The sequence below is a fragment of the Jaculus jaculus genome, chromosome 13, assembly GCF_020740685.1.
Source record: "Jaculus jaculus isolate mJacJac1 chromosome 13, mJacJac1.mat.Y.cur, whole genome shotgun sequence".
Lineage (NCBI taxonomy): Eukaryota > Metazoa > Chordata > Mammalia > Rodentia > Dipodidae > Jaculus > Jaculus jaculus.
The window spans coordinates 44,985,724-45,010,542 of record NC_059114.1 but is presented as its reverse complement, the minus strand read 5'-3'; the positions used below and the strand labels follow the sequence as shown (position 1 = coordinate 45,010,542).

At 38.4% G+C, this 24,819-nt stretch overlaps 3 protein-coding genes across 14 annotated transcripts in view; all 3 read left to right on the top strand.

Annotated features, from left to right (window-relative positions):
• The window catches only part of LOC101615472 (protocadherin alpha-C2), a 313,953-nt gene that overhangs the window by 114,616 nt on the left and 174,518 nt on the right, over positions 1 to 24,819 (top strand). The window contains exon 1 of one of the 12 annotated variants that reach the window (XM_045132065.1): positions 5,474 to 7,996. The exons of the other annotated variants lie outside the window; for them this stretch is intronic. Within the exon in view, the coding sequence (XP_044988000.1) occupies positions 5,594 to 7,996 (2,403 nt within the window). The 5' untranslated portion in view covers positions 5,474 to 5,593. Of the gene's footprint in view, positions 1 to 5,473; positions 7,997 to 24,819 lie in introns of those variants that run through there. 12 annotated transcript variants of the gene reach the window in all.
• The window catches only part of LOC123454033 (protocadherin alpha-8-like), a 210,716-nt gene that overhangs the window by 49,265 nt on the left and 136,632 nt on the right, over positions 1 to 24,819 (top strand).
• Positions 1 to 24,819, top strand: part of LOC101596839 (protocadherin alpha-5) — a 239,654-nt gene that overhangs the window by 78,204 nt on the left and 136,631 nt on the right.

The window sequence follows — 24,819 nt, the reverse complement described above, 5'->3', positions numbered from 1 at the left end:
ATTTAAATTGATACTGATATTGTTCTGTTCTTATATACGTAAAATACAATTATTTATTCATTCAAAAATATTTAAACGTGGCTGGAGAGATGGCTTAGTGGTTAAGCACTTGCCTGTGAAGCCTAAGGACCCCAGTTCTAGGCTCAATTCTCCAGGAGCCACGAAAGCTAGATGCACAAGGTGGCACATGCGTCTGGAGTTTGTTTGCAGTGGCTGGAGGCCCTGGCTGCCCATTCTCTCTCTGTGTATCTGCCTCTTTGTCCATCTGTCATTCTCAAATAAATAAACAAAAAAAATTAAAAAAATATTTAAACGTCACATAAATAAAGATGTGTCATATAATTGAAGATTCAAGACAATTCACTTGGCTATTTTCTTTCACACATAAATAATGGTACATTTTATCATTAATGGAATGTTTATTTTGTGGTGTTGGGGTTCCAACTCTGGGCTTCATGCTAAGGAAGCACTTTGGCTTTGAGCTACATCCACATCCTTAATGACATCATTTTTTTTTTTTTTTTTGGTTTGTTTTGAAATTTAGTCATGGCCCAGGCTGGCTTAAAATTTGTGATCCACCTGCTTCAGCTTCCTGATTAGCTAGAATTACAGAAGCACACCACTTGTTCTGGTTAACAATATTTTTATCTAAAAATCAACATAATACTTATTGATTGACCCCTATCTTTTTCCAGGACATGGCTAATGTCTTTAATTGAATTATGTTAATAAATTCTGGGTTTTTTTTTTTTTTTTTTTTTTTGGTTTTTCAAGGTAGGGTCTCACTCTTGCCCAGGCTGACCTGGAATTCACTATGGAGTCTCAGGGTGGCCTTGAACTCACGGTGATTCTCCTACCTCTGCCTCCCGAGTGCTGGGATTAAAGTCGTGTGCCACCACGCCTGGCACTCATGTTAATAAATTGTTATTTGAAGTCTATACCTATACTAAGATAGAACAACTATCATTCCCATTTTACAGATGAGAAAGCTGAAGCCACATAATTAGTGAGAAGTGGTTAAAACCTAACTTTGGAGGATTCCAAACTCATTATGATATACTATTACCTATTATCAGCTAAATCTTTAAAGTACATTTCACATCATGTTCAATATATAAAGTACATGTTTGATCACTAAATTTTGAAGGAATCTATGATACTGAAATATATTGCCTGTGCATTCCCCCATTTTAGATATTGGGGTGAGCTACAGAGCTGAGGTAATATATTATTCAATTGTGCCTTGAAGCACAGCTAACATTTCAGCATTAAGGTTCTGCTGGATAGAAGATAAGTATGAATAAATGAACTTTGTTTTTTCTGGTGAATGTTTACTTGAAGAATTAGAGCAGGGGGGACTGTGAAGGCAGGGAAGCTAGTAGAGATTTTTTTATTTTTATAACAGCTTAGGTATCAAGGAATGGAGACTTAACCTATGGTGGTAGAAATGGATTGCATACATAAGAGGTGCTAGCAAATTAGAAGTGGGTAGATATGACTGACTAAATACAAATGATAAGAGAAAAACAAAAGTTAAAAAGTTGGAGATGTCTTTCTATTTTTTCAAGTCCTTCTCTATTTCTTTTCTGAGTGTTTTTATGTTTTCATTGTATAGATCTTTCACTTCCTAGGTTAATGCTATTCTAAGGTATTTTCTTATTATTTTTTCTTGTTGCTATTGAAAATGGCATAATGTCACTTATATCTTTTTTATATTTTGTTTATTTTTATTTATTTATTTGAGAGAGACATACAGAGAGAGAAAGAGGGAGAGGGAGAGGGAGGGGGAGATAGAGATAGATAGATAGATAGATAGATAGATAGATAGATAGATAGATAGATAGAGAGAGAATGGGTGCACCAGGGCCTCAAGCCACTGCAAACGAACTCCAGATGCATGCGCCCCCTTGTGCATCAGGCTAACGTGGGTCCTGGGGAATCGAGCCTCAAACCGGGGTCCTTAGGCTTCACAGGCAAGTGCTTAACCACTATGCCATCTTTCCACCCCCTTAATTATTCTTTTTTTTTTGAGGTAGGGTCTTGCTCCTGGCCTGGAATTCACCATGTAGTCTCAGGGTGGCGTCGAACTCACAGTGATCCTCCTACCTCTGCCTCCCAAGTGCTGGGATTAAAGGTGTGCACCACCATGCCTGGCACACTTTCTTTCTCTATATCTTTGTCATTTGCATATAGAAAGGCTACTTATTTTTGTGCATTGATTTTTGTATCATGCTACTTTGCTGAAGAAGTTTATCACATTTAAGAGTTTTGGAATCAAGGTTCTTGGGTCTCTTACATATAGAATCATGTCATCTGTGAATAGTGCTAATTTGATTTCTTCCTTTCAAAATTGTATCCCATTTATTTCTTTCTCCTGTCTAATTGCTTGAGCTAGGACTTCCAGTACTATATTAAAGAGCAGAGGTGAGAGTGAACACCCCTGTCTTGTTCCTGATCTCAATGGTAATTCCTTCAGTCTCTCTCCATTAAGTATTATTTGGGCTTTAGGAGCTTTGTATATAGCCTTTATTGTGTTAAGATATAAACCGACCATGCTAGTTCTCTCCAATGTTTTGATCATGAAGTGATGTTGTATTTTGTCAAAGGCCTTTTCTGCATCTATCGAAATGATCAAGTGGTTTTTGTGTTTAATCTTGTTTATGTGGTGTATTACATTGACAGATTTCCATATGTTTAACCACCCCTGTGTTCTTGGGATGAAGCCCACTTGATCAAGGTAGATAATGAATTTGATGTGTTGTTGAATTTGCCTTGTGAGGATTTTGTTCAGGATCTTTGTGTCTAAGTTCATCAGGGAAATAGGCCTGTAGTTTTCTTGTGGCATCTCTGCCTGGTTTTGGTATTAGGGTGATAGTAGCTTCATAGAAGGAGTTTAGGAGCTTTCCTTGATTTCCAATTGTGTGGCATAGTTCGAGAAAGCCTGGTTTCAATTCTTCCACATATTGGGTCATGACACATAGAAGGAGTTTAGGAGCTTTCCTTGGTTTCCAATTGTGTGGCATAGTTCGAGAAAGCCTGGTTTCAATTCTTCCACATATTGGGTCATGACACACAGAGACATTTCCTCCTACTTGAAACTGAAGACTAACTCCACAATGCACGACCCGTATACCTCATTGAGGAGGGTCCCAGTGGAGGAGGGAGGACAGGGAGGAGGCCAACAATGGTTCCAAATTTAATGTACACTGAGTACAAAAATAAAAAATTAAAATTTAAGAAAACTTTAAAAAGTTGGAGATGGCATATTTCTTAAAATTTGGGCTAACTGGGAAGACAAGATTGCTCTTAAACAAGATGTCTAACAGAGTTATAGAAATGGTTTCTGTGTGCTTTTTCAAGTGGGCAGTTGAGGGAAACACTTAAGTACATGTTATTTTGAAGTATTAGAATTGGCCTAGTTCTCAAAGGAAAATATACATATGGGCTTGGGAAAATCATTCCTTCAGAAAAAGTGTAAATTCATGAAAAGATAAAATCACCACAAGAAAGCCCAAGAAATGAAACATAGCATGTGTAAGGAAGAAACTTATGTAGTTAGGTGTGTTGGTTCCTGAGGTTGCTGTAGCTAATGACCATAGGCTGGTATAAGAGAAGATTTAGTTCTCTCCCAGTTTTGGTAGCCAGAAGTTCATACACTTTTTGTTTGTCCTTTCAAGATAGGGTCTTTCTCTAGCCCAGGATAGCCTGGAACTAACTATGTAGTTTCAGGATGGCCTTGAATACACAGCAATCATGTTACCTCAGTCCCCCAAGTGCTGGGATTAAAGGCCACTACACCTGTGGTGGCCAGAAGTTCAAAATAAAGAGGTAGAGCTGAAGTTCTTCTGAGAGAATCCATTCTCTGCCTCTTTTGGTTTCTGATAACAGTTAGCATTCCTTAGCTTATAGCTGTACTACATCAATCTGTTCCTTCATGGTTTCATTGTCTCCCCCTCTTCTTCGTGTTTTCTCCTCTGTGCTTTTGTTTTATAAATTACATGTAATGGCACCCAGAGTCCACCTGAATTCTCCAGGTCAAAATATTTGTAATTTAACCACATTATTTGTCATATAAAGTAATACTCATAAATTCTGAGTCTTAGGATGTATGAAGGTTCTGTCATATAAGAAGGGTTAGAAAGAATCAAGGACCATTCCTATAATAAGAGTTAAGTGTGTGAGTAGAAATCCTGGAGGAGAGGCTCATGAGGGCAAGAAAATACAAATTATCCATGCAAACATTTAGAAGGAAGAAGAGGTATAGAAATGGACCCAATTGTCAGTTTTTATAGAGTTGCGCAGAGAGCAGGCAAGGTAATTATTGGAGCTGATAGGTTTTTCATGGTACTATTTGTCCTGAAGCTTCATGACTTGGTTGCCATATTTACAGATAAAAGTAATATTCTCTTCCTGTTTTTCTTCCTAAAGATGTAGTAATATCTTTGTATATCTATTATTACATACATAAAAACCAGTGTCAATTTAATTGATAATAAGTTTTCTCATAGTGATGATGAAGTAAGATGCAATATGGAAAATAGGAAGTTTGACCTGTTGTCACTAGTTTAACTATACTAAATACATAGTGTAGTAGCTTTCTACAAAGCGAATTGAAAACTTCAGAACATTATTGTATAAAGATTGTTGTATATTTATGGACACATACAAACTCACACAATTGAGTGGCCATTTCTTTTAAAACAGTTTATCCGCCCTTTGGGAGAAATTTACATACACGACATATTATTTAAAATTTGGCATCTCAATAACATTTTCCACCTTCATCCATTTTATTCTTCTGTGATCACTAGGTTGTCATTCAGGGGCTGGCAGGATGAGTTAGTGGTTAAGGAGCTTGCCTGTGAATCCTGAGGACTCAGGTTCAATTCCCCAGTGCCCATGTAAGCCAGATGCATAAAGTGGCACATGCATCTGGAGTGCATTTGCAGTGGCTAGAGGCTCTCTGCTTCTCTCTCTCCTCCTCTCTTGTTCTTTCTCAAATAAATTAAATTAAATTAAAAAGTAGCTATTTACAGTAAATGGCTGTTGTGTGAGAAAATCTTGGAAAAATGTTACAGGAAAAGGGCATTACCTTCGAAGCTTACACGACAATGAGAACAAAAAACCCTACTGGTCCAACACCAAATGTATAATATTCTTGTTTTTACATTTTGCATACAAGTTTATAGATATAAAAACAAATTTCTGGAAAAATGGAACATAGCAACCTATTATGAAGTAACATAGAATGCTGAACGTGATTTACTGTTTCCAGAAGGATAAAAATTTAATCTTCAATTCCATGTTTGCAACGAAAAAGTGAGAAAGTGCGAGGAAATAAAGCCTTACATCTACTGGAAGATATGGACCCAATCACTGCTACACTTACACATTCAGGCGCATGGTGTCGCTCTTCACTGAAAACATTTTTGCAAAGAAATCCAGGGCGTCTGCTCTCAGAAATTTGCAGGTGAGTGGGAAATCGCTTGCGAGATTTTCCGTACTAGGAGGCCATTAAATTGGTCTTTGAAAGGAAGTTTCAGGCAAGGTTCTCTGGACATTACAGATACTTCAGGATTCTTTCGAGGGCACCATGCTGTTTTTCTGGCAAAGTGTCTCAGGATACCCAAGCCTGCTGCTCTCCTGTCTGCTGCTCGCCGCCTGGGGGACAGGGAGCGGCCAGCTCCACTACTCGGTCCCCGAGGAGGCCAAACACGGCACCTTCGTGGGCCGCATCGCGCAGGACCTGGGGCTGGAGCCGGCGGAGCTGGTGCCGCGCCTGTTCCGGGTGGCGTCCAAGGAGCGTGGGGACCTTCTGGAGGTGAATGTGCAGAATGGCATTTTGTTTGTGAATTCTCGGATCGACCGCGAGGAGCTGTGCGGGCGGAGCGCGGAGTGTGGCATCCACCTGGAGGTGATCGTGGACAGGCCGCTGCAGGTTTTCCACGTGGAGGTGGAGGTGAGGGACATTAACGACAACCCGCCAGTGTTCCCTGAAAGTAATAAAAGTATAATCATTGCAGAATCTATACCTCCAGAAACTAGATTTCCACTAGATGGCGCATCCGATGCAGACATTGGAGTAAATTCCGCTTTGACCTACCGATTGGATCCCAGCGATTATTTCGCTTTGGATACTCAGAACAACTTGGAGCAAACTTCTTCGTTGTCGCTTGTGTTAAGGAAAGCATTAGATCGAGAGGAGATTCAGGGACATAGTTTAATACTGACAGCTAGTGACGGGGGTAAGCCCGAGCTGACTGGTACGGTTCAGCTGCTGATCACCGTTCTGGATGTGAATGACAATGCCCCAGGATTTGATCGGTTCATTTATAAAGTTAGAGTGCCAGAGAATGCACGCAATGGAACACTGGTGATCAAATTAAATGCCACAGATCCGGATGATGATACAAATGGAGACGTAATCTACTCTTTCAGAAGGCCGGTGTCACCTGCAGTGGCAAAGACATTTAACATAAATCCCCACAGTGGAGAAATTAGTACAAAAGGCAAACTGGATTTTGAAGAAAAGAAACTATATGAAATATCCGTAGAAGCAGTTGACAAAGGGAATATTCCAATGACAGGTCACTGTACTCTTTTGGTGGAAATAGTAGATATAAATGATAATGCACCAGAAGTAACGATTACTTCTCTATCGCTTCCAGTCAGAGAAGACACTCAGCCTAGTGCTGTTATCGCCCTGATCAGCGTGTCTGACCGCGACTCCGGAGAGAACGGGCAGGTGACCTGCTCCCTGACGCCCCATGTCCCCTTCAGGCTGGTGTCCACCTTCAAGAACTACTACTCGCTGGTGCTGGACAGCGCCCTGGACCGCGAGACCACCCCCGGCTACGAGGTGGTGGTGACCGCCAGGGACGGAGGCGCGCCGGCGCTGTGGGCCACGGCCAGCGTGTCGGTGGAGGTGGCGGACGTGAACGACAACGCGCCCGCGTTCGCGCAGGCCGAGTACACGGTGTTCGTGAAGGAGAACAACCCGCCGGGCGCGCACATCTTCACGGTGTCGGCCACGGACGCGGACGCGCAGGAGAACGCGCGCGTGACCTACTCGCTGGTGGAGCGGCGCGTGGGCGAGCGCGCGCTGTCGAGCTACGTGTCCGTGCACGCGCAGAGCGGCCGGGTGCACGCGCTGCAGCCCCTGGACCACGAGGAGCTGGAGCTGCTGCGCTTCCAGGTGAGCGCGCGCGACGCGGGCGAGCCCGCCCTGGACGGGCAGGTGACGCTGCAGGTGTTCGTGCTGGACGACAACGACAACGCGCCCGCGCTGCTGGGGCCCGAGGCGGGGGTGCAGGCTGCGGGCGTGAGCCAGCTGCTGTGGCGCTCAGTGGGCGCGGGCCACGTGGTGACGAAGGTGCGCGCGGTGGACGCGGACTCTGGCTACAACGCGTGGCTGTCCTATGAGCTGCAGCCGGAGGCGGGCGGCGCGCGCAGCCCGTTCCGCGTGGGGCTGTACACGGGCGAGATCAGCACCACGCGCGCCCTGGACGAGGCGGACGCGCCGCGACAGCGCCTGCTGGTGCTGGTGAAGGACCACGGCGAGCCCGCGCTGACGGCCACCGCCACCGTGCTGCTGTCCCTGGTGGACAGTGGTCAGGCGCCCAAGGCGCCGTCGCGCTCGCGGGCCTTGGTGGACGCCGCCGGCCCGGAGGCGTCGCTGCTGGACGTGAACGTGTACCTGATCGTGGCCATCTGCGCGGTGTCCAGCCTGCTGGTGCTCACGCTGCTGCTGTACGTGGCGCTGCGGTGCTCGGCGGCGTCGCCCACGGAGGGCGCGTGCGGGCCTGGCAAGCCGGTGCTGGTGTGCTCCAGCGCGGTGGGCAGCTGGTCATACTCTCAGCAGAGGAGGCACAGGGTGTGCTCTGGGGAGGGCCCGCCCAAGGCGGACCTCATGGCCTTCAGCCCAGGTGTCCCTCCAGTGTTGAATTCTACAGAAGAAACATTCCAGGAAGAAGGGCAGGTAGAACTTTTAAAAGAGGTAATGTTAAAGATTTGAAAAATATGACTGTTTTAGTCTACCAATTTCTTGTGGATATTATTTTCATACCAATTTTTAGATTAGTTTCTCATTCTCGCTATCTTTAATAATTTCATTACTGCCATTGTGCCTAACTATTCTTCAATAACCAATTTTTTTTCTGAAGCTGTAGTGGCCTATCAAAACTGGAAAAAAAATTGTTTTTTGGAGTGCCAGCATGTCTTGTCGCTGCTTTATGTATGTGGCTGGGGAATTGAATTAGAGCCGCAGGTTTTGCAAACAAGCAACTTTAACCACTGAGTCATCTCCTCAAACCCTCTTTGAGTATTCTTTTTTTTTTTTCTTTTGAGTATTCTTAATAGCTTGAAATGTGTTTGTCTCTGTGTTTAACATTTTCAAAAAATTCCCACCACCGCATCTTAAATATTTTACAAAATACTTTAGTAATGAAGTGAATAATAATTTAAATTTTTAGTTTTTTAATTTACTTTATACAGATACCTACATACATTTGTTATTTTTAGAGTTCTTTGAAACTATTTTGACAGATGTTTAACATACATGTATACAATGAATTTTGATCATATTTACCCTCATTACTTTCCTTATTCTTCTCTCACTTCTACTAAACCCTCTTTCCCAAATAACCCCCCTTCCTGGTTTCGTGGTTTTAAACAAGTTCACAACTTTTCTTGTACATGCTCTTTGATTATTTTTAAGCAGGATCTCACTATGTAAGTTGCCTAGGTTGACTTCCAAGTCCTGTTCCACCTTATTTTGCCTTCTGAGAGTTCTCGAATCAGAGGTGTGAGATACCACACTTGGTTAGAAATGACTTTTTTCACAATGCAAATAATAAATAAATAATCATTTTTAAACCTTTTGTTGTCATGTAGCACCTCAGTATAAGTGGCATGCTAAGTGTTTTTGCTGGATATAGTTGACAATTTTTTTGGTTTGGTTTAGCCCAGGCTGAAATTCTCTATGTGGCCTCAAACTCATGGAGATCCTCCTATGTCTGCCTCCTGAGTGGTTGGATTAAATGTGTGAACCACCATGCCAGGCAAGTTCATAGTTTTAAAGGGTATCATTCTGTTGTGTACTGGCTTGCATAGGTTCTGATGAGTAGATGGCTATCTTCATTCTTATCTCAATTCTCTGTACATGCATCCCCCCTTACCCAGGGTTGGTTGCTGTTTAAAATACATTTTCTCAAAATCACTAATTTTTACAAATGCTTAGTATGTGCTTGAATGTGGTTTTCTTTCTTTTCTCCCCCCCCCCTTTTTTTTGGTTTTTCAAGGTAGGGTCTCACTCTGGTCCAGGCTAACCTGGAATTAACTCTGTAGTCCCAGGGTGGCCTTGAACTCATGGCGATCTTCCTACCTCTGCCTCCCGAGTGCTGGGATTAAAGGCATGTGCCACCAAGCCCAGCTTTGAATGTGGTTTTCTTTGTTTGTGGTTTGATGATATTCTTGACTTGGTGGAGCTATTATTTTCATTAAATTTGTGAAAATATCAGCCACAATTCATCATTTTTTCTTCCATTCTTGTGGTACTTCAATACACATATATTGGACTGCTTGATATTGTCCCCTGGTAGTTGAAGTTTTGGTTATTTTTATGGCATTTAATAAAATGTAAAGATTTTTTTAATTGAGGAAGAGAGTGCACATGGGCATGCTAGGGCAAATGAACTGCAGATGCATGGACCACTTTGTGCATGTGACTTGATGTGGGTACTGGTGAATTGAACCATGTCTTGCAGGCTTTACAAATAAGCATCTTTATTTAACTACTGGACCATCTTCCCAACTCTTATTAGTAGCTTTTCAAGTTAACTCATCTTTCTTTTTGTAATTCCGCATTTGTTAATATTAACTAGTATATTTAAAACTTTCATATAGCACATTTCTTGTCTGTGTGAGATTTGACTTGAGTATTTTATTTTATCTTTGTTGGTTAATTTTAGTTAGCAAAAAAGACATTTAAGTATTGTTATGACATTTTGTTAGCTCACTTGGTGATTGGCTGTTTTATTATTTTTTGTGCATTTATTTTTTGCAGTTCCTTATAAATTCTGAATATCAGCTCCATGTCTGAACTATAACTAGTAAAGATTCTTCCAAATTGTATGCTGTCTGTTAACTTTGCTGATGGTTTGTTTTGCTGTGCAGAAACTTTTTAATTTTTTTTAAAATTTTTTGTTTCATTTTTATTTATTAGAGAGAGAGAGAGAGAGAGGGAGAGAAAGAGAGAGAGAATGGGTGTGCCAGGGCTTCCAGCCACTGCAAATGAAATCCAGATGCATGCGCCCCTTTGTGCATCTGGCTAACGTGGGTCCTGGGGAATCGAGCCTTGAACCGGGGTCCTTAGGCTTCACAGGCAAGCGCTTAACAGCTAAGCCATCTCTCCAGCCCAACTTTTTAATTTAATGTAGTCCTATTTGTTAAGTTTTGGGTCTACTTCCTATGCTACTGGAATCCTGCTCAGAATGTTTTTTACTATACCCATATCTTGAAATATATTGTCTATGTTTTTCTGAAGCAGTTTTAGGTTTTAAATCTTTGATCCACTTTTTTTTTTTTCCCGAGGTAGGGTCTCACTCTATCTCAGGCTGACCTGTAATTCACTCTGTAGTCTCAGGGTGGCCTTGAACTCACAGCAATCCTCCTATCTCTGCCTCTAGAGTGCTGGGATTAAAGGCGTGTTCCACCATGCCTGGCTCTGATTCACTTTTTTGTTGTTTTTTTCAAGGTAGAGTTTTGCTGTAGCCCAGGCTAACTTGGAATTCACTCTGTAATCTCAGGGTGGCCTCAAACTCAGAGCAATCCTCCTGCCTTTGCCTCCCAATTACTGGGATTAAAGGTGTGCACCACCACGCCTGGCCTGATCCACTTTTAATTAATGTTTGTACATGGTGAAATATACGTATCTAATTTCATTTTTATGCAGATGGATATCAAGTTTTGCCAGCATCATTTGATGAATAGGTTGTCTTTTTGCTTTCTTTTTTTAAAAATATATTTTATTTGAGAGAAGAAAGGAGGGGGGGGAGAGAGAGAGAGAATGGGTGAACCAGGGCCTCCAGCCACTGCAAATGAACTCCAGATGCATGCACCTCCTTGTACATGTGGCTTACATGGGTCCTGGAGACTTGAACCAGGATCCTTGGGCTTTACAGGCAAATGCCTTAACTGATAAACCATCTCTCCAGCTTGGCTGTCTTTTTTTCTACTGAATGTTTTTGACTTGTCAAAAGTTAGGTGGCCAAAGTGATATGAGCTTATTTCTGGGTCCTCTATTTTGTTCCATTGGTCTGTATATCTGTTTTGGTGCCATTATTATGCTGTTTTTGTCACTATTACTTTGTAATGTGCTTTGCGATAAGTTACTGTGATTCTTCCAGCAATGTTCTTTCTCCTTAGGGTGCTTTGCCTATTTGTGGTCTTTTGTGATTCCATATGAATTTTCAGATTGTTTTTTCCAGTTCAGTTAGGAATGTCATTGAATTTTAAAATTTTATTTAATTAATTATTAATTTATTTATTTGAGAGAGAGAGAGAGAGAGAGAGAGAGAGAGAGAGAGAGAGAGAGAGGAGAGAGATAGGGCATGCCAGGGTCTCCAACCACTGCAAACAAACTCCAGATGCATACATCCCCCTGTGCATCTTCTGACTAATGTGGCTAATGTGGGTCTTGGGGAATTGAACCAAGGTCCTTTGGCTTTGAAGGCAAATGCCTTAACTGTTAAGCCATCCCTCTAGCCCCTTTCATTTAATTTTTAAAATATATTTTATTTAGTTATTTGAGAGAAAGAGGGAGAGAGAATGGGCATGCCAGGGCCTTCAGCCACTGCAAATGAACTCCAGATGCATGTGCTCCCTTGTGCATCTGACTTACATGGGTCCTGGAGAGTTGAACCGGGATCTTTTGGCTTTGCAGGCCAGTGCCTTAACTGTTAAGCCCTCTCTCCAGCCCTCTTTGAATTTTTATGGAAATTGCAATGCAGATTACTTTTGATAGTATAATCATTTCCACCATATTAATTCTTCCAATCCAGTTGCATGAAAGTTCTTTCAATAATTTAGCATCCTCTTTGGTTTCTTTTTTCAGTGCATTGGAGTTTTCATTGTTGAGATCTTTTACCTCCTTGGTTAGGTTTATTCCTAAGTACTTGATTATTTTTGGACCTACTGTAAATAGAATATTTTTTCTTTATTTCTTTTTCTATGAGTTCATTATTGGTATATGTGAACATTTTGTATGCTGATTTTGTATCCTAAACCTTTGCTGAGAGTGTTTATTGGTTCTATGGGGTTTCTAGTAGATTTTACAGGATCATTTAATAGACTCATGTCATCATCCAATTTGATAGTTTAACCTCTTTGTTTTGTATTTTTATTCCTTCTATGTTTTCTTGTCTTACTGCTTTAGCTAGGACTTTGAGAAGTATATTGAATAGAAGTGATAAGAACGGGTATACATTTCTAATTTTAGAGGACATGATTTCAGTTTTTCACAACTTAGTATAATACTGGCTATTAGCTTGCCATATATGGCATTTTATTTTGAAACATGTTTCATCATTCTCCCTTTCTCCAAGGCTTTTATCATGAAGGCATGTTGAACTTTGTCAAGTGCTTTTTCTGTATCAATTGAGATGAGCATATGATTTCTATCAAGTATCAGCTGAGATGATCATATGATAAAGCACTTATATAGCATGCATTAGTTCATCCTTAAATTTATTTATGTGGTATAAACATTAATTGACTTGTGTATGTTGTACCAACCTTGCATTCCTGGTATGAAGGTCACTTGGTCATGACAGATGATCTGCTTAATGTGCTTTTGAGTTCAATTTGTGAGTATTTTGATGAGAATTTTTGCATCTATATTCATTAGAGAAATTGGTCTGCAGTTTTCTTTTTGTTATATCTTTATATGATTTGTAAATCAGGATAATACTAGCTTCATAGGCTGAATTTTGTATCTTTTCTTCTCTTTCTATTTTGTTGAAAAATTTGAGAAGAGTTCATATTAAGTCTTTCTTAAAAGTTTGGTACAATTCAGCTGTGAATCCACCTGGGCTTTTCCTAGTGTGGAGATGTTTAACTTTTTGATTTGGGCACTTTAGCTATAAACTTTCCTCTTAGAACTGCCTATTCTGGGCCAAAGAGGGCCTGGTAGGTTGTAGTATCATTTTCATTTATTTATAGGAATTTTTATGTTTCCTTTTTGATTTCTTAAATGAAACCTATTGTTTAAAAACTTATTTAAAAACTGTTGTTCAGTTTCCAACTTTGTTTAGTTTCTGTAGTCTGTATTGCATTAATTTCTACTTTTATTCCGCTGTGGTCTGACCAGATTCAAGATATTACTTCACATTTTAAATATTTATCAAAGTATGTGTTGTGTCTACTATGTAATCAGTTTTGGAGAAGGTTCCATGTGTTGCTGAGAAGAATGTGCGTTACATATTTGTTGCATGAAATACTGTTAGAGCCAGTTGATTGCTTGGTAGTTTAGCTCTGAAATTTCTTTGTTAAATTTTGGAAGTATCTCACTATTATTGTGTCAAGACCTGTGTGAATATTTATGTCTTTTAGTGTTTATTTATGAATATATTTGGTGCATAAATATTTACAACTGCTATGTCTTCCAAACTAATTTTTCTCTTTATTAATATGTAATGTCCTCTTTTATTTTTCTCTGAAAAATTTTTGTTTGAAATCTACTTTATCTGAAAAAGGACAGCTACTCCTGTTTGTTTGTGGCTTTTCTTAGTAGTTTGATTTATATCCTTTGATACTCAATTTTCCATATCTTTGATAACTAAGTGTGTTTCTTGAAGATGACAGAAATTTTGATCTTGTTTTTTAACCCAACCATTTAGTCTTCATCTTTTCATTGCTGAGTTGAGGCCATTGATATTTGAAAGGCTTGCTGTTTCCTAATATTGTGTTGGGTGATTTTTTCATTGGATGGACAATTGGCCTTTCTGTTCCTTTTTCTCTTAGAGTTTGGTGTGTTAAGTATGATTCTTTCCAAGCACTTTCTTCAACTACTTCTATCATGAAGTATATCCTGTCATATGTTATCTCAGATGGGGCTGTCTTTCTTTTTCTTTCTTGCATAGAATTCCTTTCAGTATTTTCTACAGAGCTTACCTACTTTGTATTTGTACTGAAATATCTTTCCCTCAATTTTGATTGATAACTTTGCTGGGTAGATGTATCATTCTCACTTGGCAGTTATTTACTGTCAGAACTTGGAATATATACTCCATTCATTTGTGGCTTTAATGTTTGCTAATGAAACATCTAAGTTACAGCTTTTAGCATTGTTTCTGCACTTTGTAGTTTTTCTTTTGAGACAAGCCCATCAGACTGGACTTTTTATGTATGTGTATGTGTGTGTGTGTGTGTGTGTGTGTGTGTGTGTGTGTGTGTGGGAGAGAGAGAGAGAGAGAGAGAGAGAGAGAGAGAGAGAGAGAGAGAGAATTGGCATGCCAAGGGCTCTAGCCACTGTAATAAAACTCCAGACACATGCGCCACTTTGTGCCCATGTGATACCTTGCACATGCATCACCTTGTCTGGCTGACTTATGTGGGATTTAGGGAGTTGAACATGAGTCCTTAGGCTTTGTAGTCAAACATCTTAGCCACTAAGCCATCTCTCCAGCCCTGTAATTTGTATTTTTGATATCCTTACTATGTTGTGTTAAGCAGAGGTCTTTCTCTGATCATATCTATTGGGAGTTTTAAATGCTTCTTGTATTGGGATATTAATTTCTTTCTCTAGGTTTGGGAATTTTTCTGTGGTAATATCATTAAATAATCAATCAATTCACTTTGCATTCATCTCTGCTTCCTCTTCTATGCCCTGCATTCTGAGGTTTGATATCTTGAATGTGTCCTAGACTTCTTGGAAATATTGGTCATATTATTTAAAATTTAAAATATGTGTCTTCATGTATTATTGTCACAACTTTGTCCTCTATTCCTAAAATTCATTATTCTGCATGATATTGTCTGTTGGTGATGCTTTCTGATTTGCTTTTCATTTGATTGATCATTGTTTTGACTTTCAACATTTCTGTTTGGTTCTTTTTCAGCATTTCATTTTCATTGCTGATTTTTCCTCCACATTTATGAATTTTCTTTCCAACTTATTCAATGTTTAATTCATCTTGGAGACTATCATATTGAGATTTTAAATACATTTCTTTGATTTACTCATCTACACATAATGCTTGCCTTTTTGTCTATATTGAAATTACATGTATATTTATAATTGATACTTTAACACTCTTGTCTGCCATTTGTAATACTTTGTAATTATGTGGCTTGTTATGTTGGGTCTTATTTTCTTCTTCATATGATTGATAATTTTTTTTCAAGTTAGGGTCTCTCACTATCCCAGGCTGACCTGGAATTCACTCTGTAGTCTCATGCAAGCCTTGAACTCACAGTGATCTTCCTGCCTCTGCCTCTTGAGTGCTGGGATTAAAGGTGTGCATCGCTATACTCAACCCTGGAGATAATTTGTGAAGGCCTGCATATATATTTGATTGTTATATCTGGGGTATTGCTACTAGCGTCTAATGATCAGGATGAAGAATTCTACCAAATATGCTACAATTAACACTAAACATTCTAAAAGTCACAGGGTAGCCCTTCACAACAAAGAATTACATAGCTCAACAATACCAGTTATGATGCTGTTGAAAAACTCTGCTTTAAAGAATATTGGACTTCGTTCTGACATGAAGTTAAGGTGTTTGAGGTCAAGTTGTTCCTTTTTGAGATTGAGTTAAGTGCTGTTAGTACATATCTAGAATGAGCTTTAGTGTAGGACTAACTTTGCAACATTCTCTTGAGAACATTACCTAATGCTCTATATTAAGAAGTCTCTTTTCTTTGGTGGGAATATGAAATAATTCTAGTTCTGTGTGAGTTCTTATAATTATTCTGCTCATTTATTTTAGGTTGTTCTTTTCCTGGCTTTGTGGAGTTATTAGTTTTAACTAAATATTAGAGAAAACCTCACTGCAGGCCCCCAAGGCTCTTTTTCTGAATAGGTCCTTCTACATTATCTGCAAATTCTATTTTCTGTGGTCTTTGAACTTGACAATTGCTTCCTCCATGAAGTGAAGTACCGGATTCTATATTTCTTCTCTCTATATTGCATCCTAGAAATGACTTCCAAATAGCAAAATGATTACAATCTTAGATTTCATCTTATTTGTTGTCCACTTTCTTTATTGTTGCAGGGTTTTATTTATTTATTTTTTTTTGGTTTATCATGTATAGTACCTCCTTTTTATTGTTGCAACAAATAACCAGACAAAAGTAGTTTAAGGATGTAGGGTTTATTTCTGCTTATAGTTTACTCATTTATTTATTTATTTATTTTGGTTTTTCGAGGTAGGGTCTCATTTTAGCTCAGGCTGACCTGGAATTCTCTATGTAGTCTTAGGGTGGCCTTAAACTCACGGTGATCCTCCTACCTCTGCCTCCCAAGTGCTGGGATTAAAGGTGCGCGCCACCACGCCTGGCAATTTCAGTTTATAGTTTAAGGGAATATAGTTCATTATGGTGGGGAAGGCATGGCAGCAGGAGAATGAAGTTGGTCACATTCAGTTCACAGTTAGGAAACAGAATAATGAATGCTGGCACTCAGCACACTTATTCCTTTTTGTTCAGTCTAGAATCCCAGCCCACAATTAGGGAGAATCTTCCCATCTCAGTTAACCTAATCTAGCCACTTGCTCATTACATGGCCCATAGGCTTGTTTACATTGTGATACCAAATCCCATCAAGTTATGATTTCTTACTTAAAACACTTCCTTCTTCCCAAAAGAGACCATCTTATCACCTAAAATTACTATCATTTCTTTCCATCAAAACATTTAATTTTACCTATTATGGAACTCCAATATACATGGAACTTTACAGTGTACATTCCCACCCCCCCTCTCTTTTTGGTTTTTCAAGGTAGGGTCTTGCTCTAGCCCAGGCTGACCAGAAATTCACTATGTAGTCTCAGGGTGGCCTTGAACTCATGGCAATCCTCCTACCTCTGCCTCCCAAGTGCTGGGATTAAAGGCATGCACCACCACACTTGGATGTTTCTCTCTTTTTAAAGCATGTTATTGACAACATTCATTCATGTATATAATGTATTTTGGTCATAATCCCCTCCCATTGCCATTTGTTCCCCTTCCCTCATTTCCCTTTCACTGAATCTTCTTTTTTGATGTCTTTTTTCCCTCCATCATCCATGGCAAAATGTTGAGGGGTCTAATATTATATTATTCAAGTCTTGATCAAGTATTGGCAGTCACTCAGAGGTCATAAATGCAATGGCCACTTCATGTCCTAAAGACAGTATTTCTTCTCTTCATTTTCTGACTTTTCTGAAATGGTTCCTGAGCCTTACAGAGTGTGATAGAGATGCCTCATTTCATGCTGAATATTCAAGTGCTGCTTATTCTTCACACTGATGAGTTTTGAGTCTTCCTAGGAATCATCACCACCTGAAAAAGAGAAGCTTCTCTACCTAAAGGTGAGAATAGCACTAATATATGGCATAAACAAATATTTACATAGCACTTTGGTAGGCAGCATATATCCATTTTGCCAAGCAAAAGTAATAGCTTCCTTCATAGGGCTCATGACTTTCCCAGCCAGAAACTTTTGACTAGCTTTTCAGCACCAGGCATGAATTCCCTCCCATGGAGCAGACCTCAGTTACAATCAGAGAGCATTTGGTTACTCCCACAACAAACACTCCACTATTGCACTAGTGGGCACATCTTGTCTGGCTAGTTGGATGCGTAGCTTGCAGGGTCCACTGGTTAAGACTATTGATGACTTTTTTCTCCCAGTAGCCTGCATAATGCTTTCCAGCACTGAGACAACTAGTGAGCAAGGAGAAAGTTTGTAGTTCAGTTCTAGATTGATTTCTCAGCATTCTTCAACTTAAGTATATGGTGTTTTTTGCAATAGGCTCTTACTATTTAATTCTGGTGGGTAATCAAGAACATTGGCAATAGCCCGTATTGTTTTGAAGGTTTTTTGGGCCTCTTTGACCAATAAGTCATTGGAATGTATCCTGACCGTGACACTGGGATCTTTCTATAACAACTTATGGGTTCTGGGTGCAGCGTCATTCATCCCTGCATGGTACTTCTTCCCTTACTGTTTTTAAAAGTATATTTTAATTAGCTATCAAAGGAGGTTTTCATGTAAATTTTCTTTGGTTTTGATTGACTCACCCTGTCTGCTTCTTTCCTCCACCCCCTTGCCCGAACCAACTTAAACCTTTTCACACGTACAGTTTCATCCTTCTACTTACATGCCTACTGTCCCTTCCTATAGCTCTTTCCCAAGTTATTATGGCTCCTTTCTAGCTTCCTAGCCTTTACTGAATGGTACTCCAACTTGCATTCAAATCTAAAGGTTTGTAGCTAGGCTTTGCATATGAGGTAGAACATGTGACATTTGTCTTTCTGAACCTAGGTTACTTCACTTATTGTAATATTTTCCAGAACCATCAATTTTTCACAAATTTCATTTTTCTTCACAACTGAATAAAACTCCATTGCATATATATTCTCCAATTCCATTATCAGTTCATCAGTTGGTTGGTATATAAGCTGATTTAATTTCCTGGCTATTGTGAATAGAGCTGCAATAAACATGGGTGAGCAAGTGTCTCTGTAGTAAAGGATCTATGCCCAAAAGTGTTTTAGCTGAGTCATCTTGGGGATTTACTTTTAGCAATTTTATAAATCACCACACTAATTTACATAATAGCTGTACCAGCTTACACTCCCACCAATAGTGAATAAGGACTCCTCTTTGTCTATACCCTTGGAAGCATCTGTTGTCATTTGATTTCTTGGTGATAGTCATTCTGACTGGAGTAATGTGGAATCTCAAAGTAGTTTTAACTTGAATGTCACTGATGGCTGAAGATTTTGAACGCTTAAAAATATTTATTGGCTATTTGCATTTCTTCTTTTGAGAAATCTCAAAAGTTCTATGGCCCATTTTTTGTTTGGGTTGTTTGATTTTTTTTGAGGTAGGGTCTTGTAGTTCAGGCTGACCTGGAATTCACTATATCTCAGGGTGGCCTTGAATTCATGGCAATCCTCCCACCTCTGCCTTCCAAGTGCTGGATTAGAGTGTGCACCACCATGCCTGACTTAGGGTTGTTTGAATTTTATTGTTAATGTTTTGAGTTATTTGTATATCATACATAATAATACTCTGTCAGACGTCTAGCTTTCAAAGATATTCTACCATTCTCTCATATCTCATAACTTGATTAACAGTTTCCTTTGTCATATAAGAGCCTTTACATTTTATGAGTTCGCATTTATTGATGATTGGTCTTATTTCCTGCATGATCAGATTTCTGTTCAGAAAGTCTTTATATAAGCCTATGTATTCAATTGTTTCTCCTACTTTCCCCCTCCTATTTCACAGTTTTAGGTCTTAAATCTATTCGGAGTCTATTTTTGTTCATGGAGAGTGATAAAGTTCTAGTTTTATTCTTCTAAGAAGAGATATCCAGTTTTCCAAGCACCATTTGTTAGAACCTCACTTCTCCAGTTAGTATTCTTGTCATTTTTGTCACAGATCAGATAGCTATAGCTGCATGGGTTTATATTTGGATCCTATATTCTGTTCCATTGATCTCCATGTCTGTTTCTGGGCCAGTATCATGTTGTCTTTGTTACTATTGCTTTGTGATATACCTTGAAATCAGGTATAATAATACCTTGGCTTTGGTTAGAATTGTTTTGGCTAACCATGTTTTTTTTTTTTTTCTTCCAAATGAAGTTTAGGATAGTTTTTTCCCCCCTATTTCTGTGAATAATAGCATTGGAATTTTGATGGGAATTGCATCATATCTACAGGTTGCTTTGGTAAGATAGCCATTTTCACAATATTGATTCTTCCAATCCTTGAACATGTCTTTCCATTCTCCAGTGTTTTCTTCAATTTCCCTTCTGAGTATTTTAAAGTTTTCATTGTAGAAAACTTTCACTTAATTAGTTAGGTTTATTGCAAGTTATTTTTTGAGGTAATTGTGAATAGTATTGCTTCTTTCATTTCACATCAGTATCCTTGTCATGGACATATAGGATTGCTACTGATTTTTCTAAAGTTAACCTTGTATCCCATTACTTTGCTGAAAGTTATTTATCAGGTCTATCAGTTTTCTGGTGATTTAGAGTATCTTATGTATAGAATCCTGTTATCTACAGATAAGAGTAATTTGATTTCACCCTTTCCTATTTCTGTCCTCTGAATGTGCTTCTCTTGTCTTATTTCTTTAGCTAGTACTTCCAGCACTATATTCGATGACAGTGAAGAAAGTTAAGAAAGATACTCTTGTCTTTTTCCTGATTTTGGTGGAAATGCTTTGAGTTTTTCAGTATTCAGAATAATTTTGGCTGTGGATTTGTTGTTTATAGCCTTCATTATTTTGAGATATGTTCTTTCTATTCCTACTTTCTTCAGAACTTTTATCATGAAGGGATGTTGGATTTTGTCAAATACATGTTCTGATTGTATTGAGATGATCAGGTGATTTTTGTTCTTGAGTTCATTTATATGGTGTATTACATTTATCAGTTTGTATATGTTAAACCATCCCTGCACCTCTAGAATAAAAACAACTTGGTCATGATGAATGATATTTTTATATATTCCTGTATTCTGTTGGCAAATATTTGTTGAAAATATTTGCATGCATATTCATGAAGGAGATTAGCCTGTAATTGTCTTTTTTTGGTTATTTCTTTATCTGGTTTTGGTATTAGGATAATATTGACTTCATAATGGGAATTTGGTAATGTTCCTCCTTTCCCATTTTTGGACTAGCTTGTGAAGCATTGATATTTAGTACTTCTTTGAGAGTCTGGTAACATTCACCAGTGAATATATTGGGCCTGAACCTTTTTTATTTGGGAGATTAAAAAAACTGCTTTGACCTTATTTCTTGTTATAGATTTAAAAAATTGTTTATATCATCCTGTTTATATCATCACATGTTTCCAAAATTCATCAATCTATCTTATTTTAGATTTTTCAATTTTGTGAGGAAAATGTTTTTAGGGTTATGTCAGTATGATTTTCTGAATTTCATTGACATCTGTTGTAATGGCTCCATTTACCTCTAATTTGATGAATTTATGTCTTCTCCTTTCTTTTGCTTATTTTGGCTATAAGTTTGTCAATCTTGTTTATCTTTTCAAAAAACCAACTCCTTGTTTTATTGATTTTTTGGTACTTTTTGTTTCTTCTTAACTAACTTCTACCCTGATTTTAATGTGGCATAATTTTATTTTTCTAAGTGTCTACAAGGTCTATCACTAAGTTATATAATTGATACCTCTCTAATCTATTTATATAGCACTTAGAGCTATAACTTGCCTTTATTCTATCCCCTAGGTTTTGGTTTCTTGTGTTTTCACGATCATTTGATTCTAGGAATATTTTGATTTCATTCTTGGTTTTTCCAATGACCATAGTATTGCTTAATTTCCATGAGTTTGTGTATGTTCTATTATCTCTCTTGCTATGGATTTGCAGTTTAACTCCATTGTGATTATGTAGAATATAAAAATTTATTTCATTTTTCCTATATTTATTGAGATTTGCTTTGCACCTTAATATATGATCTATTTTACAGAAAGTTCAACATACTACTTAAAATAAAGTGTGTTCCATGGATTTGGGATGGGATGTAGATGTTATCTACATCCATTTGTTCTATGATGTCACTTAATCCAGATCCTCCTTTGCTTATTATTTTTTTTTGCCAGGATGATACTATCTACTACTATTATGTTGAAGTTAATCTGTAACTTTACATATAGTACTATTTGTATAAATGAAATTGGACATACCCATGTTTGGTATAGTCATGTTTATATTTGTAATGTCTTCTTGTTTGTTCCCTTAATCAATATAAAGTTACCTCCTTTATCTTTTCTGACTAATGTTGAAGTATATCTTATCATATATTAGAATAGCAACAACTGCTTGTTTCTTGGGTCCATTTGCTTAAAGTACCATCTTTTATCCTTTTTCCCTGAGGTAGTACCTATATATATATTTAAAAATAATTCTTATTTATTTGTTTATTATTTGCAAGCAGAGAGAGGCAGACAGAGAATGGGTATGCCAGGGCATCTAGCCACCACAAACAAACTCCATATGCATGCACCAGTTTGTGCATTTGGCTCATGTGGCTACTGGGGAATTGAATCTGGGTCCTGTGGCTTCTCAGGCAAGTGCCATAACCAATCAGCCATGTCTGTAGCCCAGTTGTGCCTCTTTTATGGAGAGGTAAGATTGGATGCAACAGAGAGAAGGACCCTGCCTTTTAGTCTATTCTGTTATTCTGTCTTTTGATTGGAGAATTGAAACTATTTATATTCAGAATTATTATTGAAAGGTATATATTAATTCCTCTCTATAAAAGACAGGTCACTAATTTCTCACCTGAATTTTAATCTTTTCTCATTTTATAGTTTCCATTTTAAATATACTTTCTGATGCTGTTTTTTATGTTAAATTTTTGGATCAAATGTGCACTGAGTATAAATATAAATATGTATATATGTATGTTTTATCAAGGTAGGGTCTTGCAGGCTGACCTGGAATTCACTATGTAGTCTCAGAGTAGCCTTGAACTCAGCGATCCTCTCACGTCTACCTTCCAAGTGCTATGAGTAAAGGCGCGCACCACCATGCCCAACCTGTTGTTTTGTTCTTGCATGTCTTTGAAGGACAGTTTTTTTTTCCTCTGACAAGCAAATGATACCTTTCCTATTGTATGCTTATATAAGATTTTTTTGATTATAATTCTTTACTTTCAGCCATCTTTATAAGCTATTCTACTATTCTGGTATCTTTTTGTCTCCTCATATTGTAGATGAAAAGCTTGATTCCAGGCAATATTAATAGACATTTCAAAAACTTGAAATATGCCTAATTATTCCTGCATTTTATTTTCCCTATTGCATGTTAAACATATGTTTCTGCACATTAACTTTCTAATAATGTGTTGCTTTAAAATATCTAAAGATGATATAATTTTACTCTATTTTTGTTCTGTAATGTTATTTTCTTTATAGGTGGTATTTATTTACAAGTATGTTTCCTAGGTTCACAAAGACTGTTTTCCTCTTGAAATTTTCTTTAATGTCATATATATTTACTGAACTATTATTTGGTACTTATTCTTCTGGAATCAGGAGTATCATATGCTTTTCTTTTTTTAAAGAAAAACAAAGATTTTTTTAATTTTTTGTTATAGACAACTTCCATAATTATAGACAATAAACCATGATAACTCCCCTCTCACTTTCCCCTTCACAACTCCATGCTCCATTATATCCCCTCCCTCTCTAAATCAGTCTCTCTTTTATTTTGATGTCATCATCTTTTCCTTCTATTATAATGGTTTTGTGTATATAGTTCCAGGCACTATGAGGTCATGGATATCCAGGCCATCTTATGTCTGGAATAATGCATTATAGGGAGTCCTACCCTTTCTTTGGCTCTTACATTCTTTTTGCCACCTCTTCTGCAATGGACCCTGAGCCTTGGAAGGTGTGATAGAGATATTTCAGTGCTGAACATTTTTCTCACTTCTTTTCAGCACTAGGTGCCTTTTGAGTCATTCTAGAGGTCACCGCCACCTGAACAAAGAAGCTTCTCTAACAAAAAGTGAGAGTAGCTTTAATATGTAGGTATGAATATTAAGAGAAGCGCTTACCAGGCAGTTTGGTGAGCATAATATATGCATTTAGCCAGCAGGCATTACACTCCTAGGGCTCATGACTTCCTCTGTCATATGTTTTCAGGATCAGGCATGTATTCCCTCCCATGGAGTGGAACTCCAGTACAAATAGAGAGTGGTTGGTTTCACCCATAACAGACATGCCACTACTGAACCTGTTGGCTCATTTGGTCTGGCTGGTACAAATTAAGTACTGCAATGTCCACTGTTGTTTATCTCCACTGGTAACTTTTCTCTCTCCCATGGAACTGCATGCAGCACAGTCTTTTCCAGCTTTCTGTCATCTGATCTACATGAAGGAGGTTTTCAGCTCAGTTTCAGCAAGATTTCTCAGTGACCTTGAGCCCAAGTATGTGGAGTCTTCAGCAATATTGTCTTACCATCTATTTGTGGTGGGAAGCTAAGAGCCTTGGCAATGGTCTATTGTGTTTTCAGGGCATCAGGGACCTCTCTGGCCAACAACTCACTGGAAGTTACCCCATCCTTGGCACTAAAATTTTTCTAGTAACAATCTATGGCTTATGGGTGTTCCATTGTCCAAAACAAGTAGGTTTCCATATGACTTATCCATACCTGCTTAGATTTTTCTTAACCCTGCCCCAACCCTACCTTTACTCAGTATCTTCCCCTGACCTCACTTAGACCTTTCTACCCCCAGTAATGTGTTCTTCTACATATATACAATAATATCCCTGTAAGTCCTCCTTCTTCCCTTATAGTCCCTTTCTAGCTTACTGGCCTCTGCTACTGAGTTTTATACACAAGTCCAAACGTTTATAGCTAGGATGCACATATGAGAGAGAACATGTAGTGCTTAGCTTTCTGGGCCTGGGTTACCTCACTTAGTAAAACCCTTTCCAGGTCCATCTGTTTCCTTGTAAATTTCATTTTTCTTTACCATCAAATAGAACTCCATTGTATAAATGTACCACATCTTCATTATCCACTCATCATTTGAGGAACATCTAGGTTGGTTCCATTTTCTATC